General features: G+C 41.0%; 1 protein-coding gene across 6 annotated transcripts in view; it reads left to right on the forward strand.

Annotated features, from left to right (window-relative positions):
* Positions 1-11,625, forward strand: part of Slc38a9 (solute carrier family 38 member 9) — a 73,685-nt gene that overhangs the window by 56,146 nt on the left and 5,914 nt on the right. For all 6 annotated transcript variants that reach the window (XM_021180274.2, XM_029468391.1, XM_029468393.1 and 3 more), the window contains 2 exons: positions 1,939-2,045; positions 10,391-10,504. In XM_021180274.2, the coding sequence (XP_021035933.1) occupies positions 1,939-2,045; positions 10,391-10,504 (221 nt within the window). The remainder of the gene's footprint in view (positions 1-1,938; positions 2,046-10,390; positions 10,505-11,625) is intronic.

Raw genomic sequence — 11,625 nt, forward strand, 5'->3', positions numbered from 1 at the left:
AACTCTGAGTGCTGTACATCCATGGTAACGCTGAGTGCTGTACATACATGGTAACGCTGAGTGTTGTACATACATGGTAACACTGAGTGCTGTACAGCCATGGTAACGCTGAGTGCTGTACTTCTATGGTAATGCTGAGTGTTGTACATCTATGGTAACGCTAACACATCTAAGTACATGAATGTACATTTAGCTTATAGAGAGGAAAGCATTGCTAGGCCAAATTTATGTCAGTTTTGCTAATGTGGATGGGATTGTTTAGTATGCTTTCTTAGAGCGTCTAACCTGTTATTATATGTCTGTAAGAACGATGTTAATGGTACAAGGTAGCCTTTTGAGACAGGATCTCACTCTAGCCCAGGCTAAATCTGGAATTTAACTAACTAGCCCAGACTGGCCCCGGACACAGCCTCCCAATGCTAGGATTACAGGCATGAACCACCATGACTGGCGATTTTTCTTTTCTACTTAGCTGCTTTACTTTGGATTCCAGCTAAAGAGTTTGTTAGTTATTTCTCTGTTAAACATATCAGTAAGTTAGTTTTATCTGCACATGATTTACAAAATGTCATTTACAAAAATAGTGCTTTTATAATCGTGTGTGTGTGTGTGTGTGTGTGTGTGTATTGCTGTTGTCAACTAGAAGTGACCTCAGTTCATTAAAAGGTGGTGTAAAAAGATTACTAAAAAACATCTTTTAGTCTAACCAAGGAAGAATTGCATCCATGGATAAAAAATACAGGTGGAAGGTGACAGACGGGAAATATGACAGAACACAGACTTAGCCATGATGATGACTCATCCCAGTAAGCTGAGTGTGGGCCTCAGGAGGCTGAGGCAGTAAAGCAAATCAAGCAAAAAGAAGGGAGCAGCCTGTGTGTGCTGGCCTTGCCTTCTGCTTGTGTTTAGAGCAGAGATGTAAGAGACTGAATCACTTCCTTTCCAGTCAGTGTAGTGAAGAGTCAGGGGCCCTTTCTACACTTCTGCTCTGGGCACCAAGCTGAATCTGAGGCAGGTTGTTCTCTAGACTGCCACATGTTGTGCCTAGACCTACCAGTATTACCGAGTAAATTGTAGCCTGACTCCACATTAACTAATTGTTCGCATATTTATTACCTGCCTCCGAATAGTGCTCACAGAATGTTAATTTTAAATAACTATTTATTATAGAAAATTAGGTGGTTAATTTAAATTAATCCTAGAAGCCAGGGAAAAACCACAGTGATTGTGTTAATGTTTTTTTTTCTTTCTTTCCTTGAGTATAAAAATCTGCAGCTGTTTATGTGCATTTAAAAAAAACAAACCAGAATCATTCTTGACAAGCTCGACACCTAGACATTTGTCCTGGCATTAAATCTTCACTGCATCCCACGGCAAAACTATAGCTTAGTTTATCCAGCTTTATTTATTTTTTTTAAATATTTATTTATTTATTATATGTAAGCACACTGTAGCTGTCTTCAGACACCCCAAGAGGAGGGCATCAGATCTCATTACGGATGGTTGTGAGCCACCATGTGGTTGCTGGGATTTGAACTCATGACCTTCAGAAGAGCAATCGGCACTCTTAACCGCTGAGCCATCTCTCCAGCCCTCCAGCTTTATTTTTAAGAAATGCATTTTAGATTTGTCACCCAAGAGCCATGAGTAGCCTTTTTCTCTCTCTATGATTCCATTTCTAGAGGGACTTCTCTGAGACCCTCAGGTATTAGAAGAGAGAAAGATTTTGGACTCATAGACAAACCCTGAACGCAAACCTCCTTGTGGGGTCTCGGCTAGCGGTGACGGAGAGAGAGCCGCAGAACGCGCTCTCCCTCACTCCTTCCCTTCCAAGTGTTCTGACCACACAGACTGCTCACCGTGAGGGACCTGATAAACAGTAGCATATGGCTGATCCGACTCAGCATTTTAACATTTTGTTTTTGTCTTTTCTCCTAGAGATAAGAGCTCAGTTTCCACAGCTGATGGGGGTGCTTACTCTGGCCTTCTTTATTCACAATTGCATCATCACACTCTTGAAAAACAACAAGAACCAAGAAAATAATGTGAGTGGCTAACTCGGAAGCTGCCTCAGTATTTCGTAAGCATAGACTTTAATGCGTGTTTGAAGCACTTTATGTTTTGAGTAAAGTTAAGATGATATTACATCTTAATTTTTTAAGTTTAAATTGTAGATCAGTGGTCAAACATATGAAAAATTTAGATGGTAAGTATTTTAGGCTTTGCAGGCTATGTTCTTGTTACAGCTGCCCAATCCTGCTTTTGTAGTGTGAAAACAGCCACAGGCAATAAATAAACACATGGGTAATATCTATGCTCCAAAAAAAGCTTTGTTTGCAAAAGCAGAGAACAGGTCAAAAACTCCAATAATAATTATTAAAAAATGAAGATACTAAAGACAAGAAAAGAACAAAAAAATCGGTATGAAAAAGAAACTAAATAGCAAGCTAATACATTTAAACATTGAAAAACTACACTAAATGTAAATGCTCCAAGCACTGCAATAAAAAATTGTCAAATTTTTTAAAAATAAAATTAATTATATAATATCCTTAAGAAACTTTTAATATAAAAATATAGCCTTGGAATATAAGAAAGTAGAAAGTCTATGTAACTTAGCAGCACAAATGATAATGCCGGAGTCAAAGATGAATGATTATACTGTGGTCCTTATGAGCTGATTGGATTGGAAGTACCATGGTGATATACATAAAATTTACATTTGAGAAAATGCCCTATAGGAAGAAGTTCATCCTATGTTTGATTTAGGTTTGGCCATTTACTAATATTATAAAAAATGTTAGTTAACAGTATATTTACTCTTAGTTACTGAAAAATGTAATATTACAAATGAAGTACTGTCCGGTTGATACTGTTAGATCACAATGTTCTCCATTTGTGTTCCTTCTTTTCTCACTTTCCATGTTAAGTCTACTAGTTTTTATAAGCTTGCTTGTGACCACGTTTGTAAGCGAGACATCGTGCATTGCAGAGGAAATGCTATGTTTGCTACTTTTTTTGCTTTAATATCAGGTTATACAGAAACTATGCATTGAAATACAACATTCTCTTGGAAGAAAGAAAGAGAGAGAGACAGAGAGGGGGGAGAGGAAAAGAAAGGAAAGGAAAGGAAAGGAGAAAGAGAGAAAGAGAGAGAGAGGAGGAGAGAGAAAGAAAGAGGTAGAGAGAAAGAAAGGGGAAAAGAAAGATTAAATCAAATGTAATAATACTAAATCTATATTCATTCAGTGATTGGAGTGGGCAGAGCAGGGCAGGCAAAAGCACTTACAAAAAGCCTGTCAGCCTGAGCTCAGTCCTTGGGAGCCATGCAGTAGAAGAGTGACCCTGGAAAGCTGTCTTCTGACCTACACACAGAGACACACACACACTCACAAACACAGACACACACAGAGACACACACAGTCAGTACATTAATAATATGTAATTAAAAGTTAAGATAAAGCTGGGCGTGGTGGTTCACGCCTTTAGTCCCAGCACTTGAGAGGCAGAGGCAGGCAGATTTCTGAGTTCAAGNCNAGCCTGGTCTACAAAGTGAGTTCCAGGACATCCAGGACTACACAGAGAAACCCTGTCTCGGTGGACCGGTGGGGGGTGGGGGGGGGGGAGAGAAAGAAAAAAAAAAGTTAAGATAAATGAAGTAACAACAAAGTGAAAGTAGACAAGTACACAATTATGATTGGAGTTGTCTTCCCTCCTCCTGAATAGCTGGAAGAACAAATAGACAAAAGATTACAAGTGTAGAAAGCATGAAAAATACCATGAACCGGCTAGATTGAATTTATAAAAGTCTTCTCAGTAGCAGAATGTATATTCTTTTCAAATACCCAGAAACACCTACCAAGATAAGGTCCATGCTAGGTCACGAAACAAGTGTCAGTAGACACAAAGGAAAGCTGCGCCCAGTCTGTTCTCTAGCCATAACAAAGTAAGAATACAAACTAATAACAGACATTTGGGGATTTACAAATATATGAAAGTTAACCAACATTTCCCTATATAACCAGCAAGTTAAAGAAAAAGTCACAAGAAAAAAAATTTTAAAACCTTGAAGGTTACTGAAAAATGAAAATTCAGAATACTAAAATCCATGAGATTGTCCCTAAAGCTGTATTTAAAGGGATATGTACAGCTAAAAATACCTACATTAAAAATAAAATTGTGAAATCAAAAGCCTGACCTTCCTCCACTTCCAAGTGCTACACAGGAAAATCAGGAGTCCAGGGTCATCTGCCACTACATAGCGAGTCTAAGACCAGCCTGAACCATGGGAAACCAAGTGTTTCAAAACACGAAAAGCAGTTGACTGGGAAAGTCATTTTTTTTTGTTTTGTATTTTATGGGTGTTGTTGTTGTTTTAGACAAGTTTTTATTGTGAGTCTTGTCTGGCCTGGAACTCACTGTATAGAGCAGGCTGGCTTGGAACTCACACTGATCTGCCTCCTGAATGCTAGGATTTATAAGGAGTTAAAGTGCAGGCGATTCTCACATTTCATGATTCCCTACATGCACAAATTTAATTACTGTGGGTCAGGTTACATGGGCCTCACTAGGGTTCAGATTTTAGTTAGCCCAAGCTATGAGTTCTGGACCTTGACTAGAATAATGCTCACTGCTCTCCGTTCACAAAGCACTGGGTCAGTAACACGCGCACAGCATGATTAGTGGCAGCTCCCGCGCTCCGTAAGACCAGGCCAGGTGAAGGAAGTTTACATCAAACTACTCTGAGGTTTTAAAAAAGCAGAACATTCTATTGTTCAGTGCTTTGGATTAATTCACTTATTTGTTTGTTCATTTATTGCAGTGCTGGGTATTGAACCTAGGGCCTTGTGCATGTGGGAAAGTGCTACATCCCCAGGCCCTTTGTTGGCATATTTTAAATTACAATGCTAATATTTCTTTCATTTCCTTCTCCATTTGTAGCAAATACTAAAAAATTTAATGTTCCAGCAAAAATTGTCAAAGATTACACAACCATCATAATTCCTGTCACTGTCACAGGTATTCATAGCTTCTGGCTGCACAGAACTGCTGCACTGCCAGATGCAGCCTGTCAGGGCTTAACTCTTGCTCCCAAAAGTCTCAAGTGGAATTGCTTTTCTAGAAGGTTGAACCTGTTTGTCTGGGAGGGTACCATGCCTCTTCGTGGGAAGCTGAGAACTGGAGAGACACAGGTGCCTTGGTTCACTGCCCTCAGGGCTAAAGAGGTCTACCAGGCTAGTGGCTACAGTGGAGGTCAGTGGAGCACCTGCTCGGCACTGTGTGAGGCATGAGGTTAAGAGATAGCAGTGCATACACAGAACAAACTAGAGTGCTGGACGCATGGCTTTTTCAGCTGCTGAATTGGTCAGAGAGGGCTCTGTGAAATAGTATATTAGGTGACTAACAAAATCTGTCTTCAGGTTTTGTCACTGATAGAAAATATTTTTTTAAAAAAAGACTTAAATGCCAGTGTTTAAATGGATGTGTTTCCTTTTTACTGTCTTAATTAAAACTGTAGTATGAAGTGGTGGTCTAACTTTAAAAGTCTAAAAGGTTTTTGTTTTGTTTAGTTTAGGTTTTTAACAACCTTATTTTGTGTGTACAGTGTTCTATGTAGAAATCAGAGAACAGCTTTTGGGGTCAGTTTGCTTCTTCTGTCACGTGGGTCCTGGGCACTGACCTCAGGTCCTGAGGTGTGTGTGATAAAAGCCTTTACCTGCTGAGCCCTGGTTTAACTGTTTTTGTATAAACCATTTGTACTTCTTAAAATGTTAATTACTACTCAGAAAAAGTAGTAGTAACATTTATGAAGTACTATGTGCCAATAGCCTTCTAAATGTATGTGAATATATAGTGTCTTGATTATAACAAAATTGGCTTTTATATTGGCATTAATCAAGCTAAGTGGACACTATATTGACTTGCTTAATTATACTTTTAAGAGCTTTAAGATTATACTTTTCAAGAGCTTTCCCTAAATAATGTGACTAAAAAATGTCCAGTTAATAGTGTGATACAAAATGTCCTTGGGATTAAAGTCAGAAATCATGAGAGTCATGAAAGTGTTTGAAAGTAGAAAGCCAGGCCATTCCCTCCAGTGTCCCCACAGCTGGGCCTGACCCCTTCCTCCCTGGCACTGGTGGAGAGCAGTAGAGCCCTCAGCAGCTACCCAAGCACGGTGGCCTGGATTTCCAAGTTCAACTTCCCTTGCTGACTTTTGTCACTAAATGTAACTTTCTATATGTGTTTCTTAACTGAATATCATTTCTATTTCTTAAAGCACACTTAACCAGGAAAACATTAGGTGGTTGAAAAAGAAGTTATCAAAATGCATAGTCTCTGTGGCTATGGATTCCCGTAGGATAGGCGTTGAGTCAGACCTTAGGCGGAGCTGTCTGTTCAGTCTGGTTATTTGCGTTTATGTAGCTGTTTCTCGCTTTGACCTTTAAAGTGATTTGAGATACCTTCTATCTCATTTGCTGTTCTTTTTTTCTTGTCTGAGTCTGTAGATACTTGGCTACACATTAGAAGTTTTTAATCTTAAAGTTCAGGGTAGATCTGTGTGATTGTCATTTTTCATAATAAGTGCTTTACAGGGTAGTATTTTCATTATGAACAGTACATGGAACAAACAATGTTTGACAAGCAGAAGTGTTCCCAGGTTTGCTTTTGATCTTACTGTGAATCTACCCCTCTTTTGGAATTGACATTCTACCTGTCTGTAGTTCCTTGGTCTTCCAGTCATTGCTTCCCTATGAAGCAGAGGGGAGCACCTTACTGTGCAGGCCTCTGGACAGTCTAATATCACCACCTCTGTCTCTTTTTAAACATACTGTTTGCTTGGAGCCTCCTCCCCCCAACACACTAGTTTGCCAGAAGATAGCTCTCCCTCCCCTCTTCCATCCGAGGGGCTTTTAGGAATCTGTATTTTAGGCTAGTCCAGAGATGGAATGGGTCTCAAAGAATAGCAAGCCCCCGATACGTGCATGCTGCTCATGGGCAGCGTGCTTCCTCAATCACGCTGAGCCTCAGCTCTTAGCATCGTCTCTGCTCATCAGTGTTTCCTCATGAGAACAGACACACAACTTGTGAGTTGCTCTCAGTGTGTGCTGAGCACATGAAGCAAGGCTGGCCTCACAGGCATTGGTGTTTTCCTTGTGTCTCTAATGATGCTTTCCTGTTATATTCTTTGTTTCTTCTTACCTCTTGTTAATTTATTAAATATGGCTTAAATACCTGGAGACTAGTAAACTCTTCATCATTGTAGCTAAGTGCACAGTTTGGCACCAGAAAGACCTTGTTTGGGGATTAGAATATTGGCTTTACCAAACTACTCACCGTATAACCAGGAGCAAGTTCTCGTGGCTTCTGTGCTCAGTTTACCTCATCTGTAAAGGAACTGGCTGCAGCTGTGTGGTAAGGTTTTATGGGGATCAAATGAAATGGCCTGCAGGGGCTTAGCAGACATGCTGGTAGATACCTTCTTACCTATACTGAGTTACCTATAATGCCATTGTTACCAGGACATCCCCCAGCAAGACCACAGTGCCCGTGGGTGGGTAAAGGGCATGGAGAAGAACCACTCTGGAAACAGTTGCAAGGAACAGCACCTGCTTTATTGCATGTGAACAACCACGTCCATAATAGAATAGACCGTGGCTTAACAGTCACTACTTAGCACATGACCTCAGTCTGGCCAGTGAACACTCATGCCACCAGTGTGGAAGACACACATTCAAGGAGACACAGAGAATGAGGACTCAGTCACAGGCCAGCGACCAACTACTCGGGCTGCTCCAGAATTCGGTATTCTGACTTCTGGGGCATAGCGTGCTATGCTTCTCATTTAGAAGCTCAGTGTGCCAGGAAGGCCGGCTGCCAGCTCACGCCTGCATTTTCTCCTACAAGTTCCTGCTATGTCCAGCCTTGTCCCGGGCACTGGAAGTATAATATAAAAAAGACAGTCTCGTCTCCAGGGTTTTACAGTCCAACGGTATGCATCTATTTGGAGAAAAGAAGTTGATTAAAGAACTGTTAAGCTTAGCTCTTTTTTTAATGTCCAGGGATATCTTTCCACTTGAGAACGTTTTTTCAAAAATACGATTATTTCGGGAACTAAATCAATGATTCAGCCTTTAATTGTGTGCACTACTTTTGCGGAGAGCCCAAGTTCAGTTCCCAGTACCCACACTGGGCAGCTCACAACTTCTTGTAACTCAAGCTCCAAAGAATCCAACATCCTCCACTTGACTCCTATGCATATACACTGACCCACAGACACAGGCACGCACATACATTAAAAAGTAACAGTAGTAACTCTTTTAAGTGGATTGTTTTTACAATGAAAGCTAGTGGCAACTAGAACAAGTATTGCTGTGTGTGGCCAGTGCCCTGAGAAGAGAGAAGTGGAGGGGACATTGTCTTGTTGGGAAGCGCTTAGAATTATCCTTCACAGCTCTCCAGACTTCACTAAGGGACTTGTTTCCCAGGAGGTCAGACTACAGTGATTCAGGTGGTATATAAATTAAGATTATCAGTGAAATCCTTCCCTCCTCTCTCTGGCACAGCTGCTTTTGTTTTCGAGGGTCTGTCTATTGTCTGTCCCAGTACATGTGTGCGTGTTTTACATATGCATGGGCATACATATGCAAGACTGGAGTTGGGAATCATTTTTGATTGCGCTTACCACTTTATTGAGGCAGAATCCCCCCCTGTCAAACCCAGAGCGCACAGATGTGGCTAACTATCATTTTTACTCTTTGGATTGGCATTGATGTAGGTTAAGGGAGGTCTGAACTCTGGTCCTCATGGTGTGTAATGGGCACTTTAACTACCGAGCCATCTTCCCAGATCCCCAAGTGTTTGTGGTTTTTTTTTCTTTAAGAGGCTTTATTGGGCTAAGACAGGGATATCTCAGCTTGTACTGCTTCTCAGAGGACCTGAGTTCAATTCCCAGCACACACAAACACACATATACATAAAAATAACAAATCTTTCTTTCATTTTTTTTTAAGGAGGTTGAGCCAGTTGAGTAGCTGGAGACTGGAATGCCTTGAATGTTGTCATTGACGCCAGCTACTTTTTGATGTGAAAATAGGATTCCTTGATGTGTTTTGCTCATCCCACACAAGAGTGAGACACAACCCCAGGGGAAACGGAATTCTTGCCTGAGCTGGGCACTAGAGCTGCTTCTTGTACTAAGGAGGGAGGCCTTGGAAGCCAGCTCTTGAACAGTAAGCTCTCACAGAGGTTTGAGAGACCTGGGGCCAATTTACATAAGCCTCCACCTCGGAAGGCCGGAAGGCCGAGGCGCTATCTTTTTTCTGATGTGTCCCTGGCGTGTATTGTCAGTTTAGAACTGACCAGGAGGCTTCTCACACGTTGTTGTTTGCTTCTCAACCAGACTTGCGGATCTCAAGCTTATGAACCCTGCTGCTGCTTCAGCCCATTTTAAGACTCATCCAGAAAAATCCAAAATGTTCCCTAGTGTCAGACATCCTTGCCATGCCACCAAACTTAAAAATCACATAGAATTGTTTTTTCCTAATCTGTTTCCCTAGCTTTTGAGTTATTTCTATCTAAAATGAATAGGCTTGTTGCCACAATTCCTTTTGTGTTGAATTGTTTGGCTGTAACTTAAGTGGAGGAGACAGTTTGCAAGCTGTGGAATCTGCTCTGCTTGGGTCCAGCAGCTGGCTGCCTTCAGTCTCTTGGAGCTTTTTATTTTGCACGCCTGGGAGGATGGGAGCAGCAGTAGAAGAAAGCTGGCTGCTCGATTTAACAGTCTGCGTTTGTTTGCTGATTCCAGTAATAGTTTTGGACAGCTATTTGAACAGCTGCTTTTCAAATGCCCTTTTGTTTCACATTTAAGTATGTAATGCTGGTCCTTAGTGCTCACTTGTCTACTCTTTAACTAGTGTTCTTCTTTATTAAATATCCTTTGATATGTTCCACTCCTATTGGCCTACGCATACTTTGATGATAAAAGCTAACTTGCTAAAAAAGCATTTTTAAAAATGTGCAGGTCAAACCAAAAGTGGCTTAGACTTTCTTGTTGCCTTTTTATTATCCTTATTCTTTTTTAATTTGACAAATGTTACCTTTTAAAATTAAATTAGAACTTCGGTCATGTTAAAACCACAGTTTGTATTAGCTTCCCAAGTCTTCTAACAAGCAGTTTAGTCTACATTAAAATTAAAAATTAGACAGAGTACTTTAATCAGATGTGTGTGTGTGTGTGTGTGACTGAGTTCTGTGAAAATTAGAACTCAGTATACAAACACATACAAAATAAAAGGATACATTTGGATTTCCCTGTCATCATTGCTTCAGTAGACTTACTGTGACATCTTTGTACTGAGTGAGCATTTTGTTCTGTGTTTACATTCAGGTGAGAGACCTATGCATTGCTTATATGCTGGTGACATTGACTTATCTCTATATTGGTGTCCTGGTTTTTGCCTCATTCCCTTCGCCTCCATTACCCAAAGATTGTATTGAACAGGTAAGGCACTGTGTATGCCCGTGGGATGTTGTATATGTAGTAGGAAGAACAATCCAGAAGCAAGACCGGGCAGGCCTGGGTTTGAATATCACCTCTTCCTTCCCTATCCCTTGCAGGGTTCTACTTTGTTTTTCCTGAAGTAACAGAATACACGCGTGCTCCATTTGGTTTTTAGATGAACTCTGGAGTAAGGCTCTGCATACTCGGCAGTTGTAATGCTCAAACAACCACTCTCTCTCAGATAGATAGATAGATAGATAGATAGATAGATAGATAGAGTTCTCTTAGAATAGACCACTGTTTCTGTTGTTCACATGGATTTCTAAAACCTCCACCACGACTCCACTGAGGTCTCTGGTTTTTCTAAAGCTTAGCTGCAGAAATGTCCTGGGTTTTAATACATCAGTCTTTAAGGGACAGTTTAGGGACTGCGTAACAAGGACTAAAACAAAGACAGACAATTTAGCTATTAAAAAGTGCAAGCCAGAACCAGGAAGAGAGAAATCCTTCAGCAAAAAATTGTAATGAAACTTAGAAATAGTAACACTTTCAGTATTCAAGAATTTCTTGTGAAAATTTCAGCGTTTCATGGGTGATTTTCTGGCCAGAGGAAACCCTATCAGAGGTCAGCGGTGGTGTTTTAAGCCAGTTACAAGGTGTGGGTCAGTGGCATTGACAGTGTCCTCCAAGGAAACAGGCTGCTGCTGGGTGGTGCCTGGAACTGTTCTCCTTGTGGAAGTTCTGGGGCAGGCAAGCATTTGCAGAAAATTTCCCCGATTCCTAAGCCCACAGAAAGTTCCTCCCCAGGGAATAGGAATATTTGTGGTATTCTCAAAGTGTAATTCTCAATTAACCTTTCTAGATGCCCAACTGAACTGAAGAAAGCAAGCCTTGGTGCAAAGTAAATCCTTCCTGCTAGTGCTACACTGCAAGGGCTGATGGCACACACCCACCATGCACAGTGACAGATGCACACCCACCATGCACAGTGACAGATGCACACCCACCATGCACAGTGACAGATGCACACCCACCATGCACAGGTGACAGATGCACACCCACCATGCACAGTGACAGATGCACACCCACCATGCACAGTGACAGATGCACACCCACCATGC

This window comes from Mus caroli, chromosome 13, assembly GCF_900094665.2.
Source record: "Mus caroli chromosome 13, CAROLI_EIJ_v1.1, whole genome shotgun sequence".
NCBI classification, from domain to species: Eukaryota; Metazoa; Chordata; class Mammalia; order Rodentia; family Muridae; genus Mus; species Mus caroli.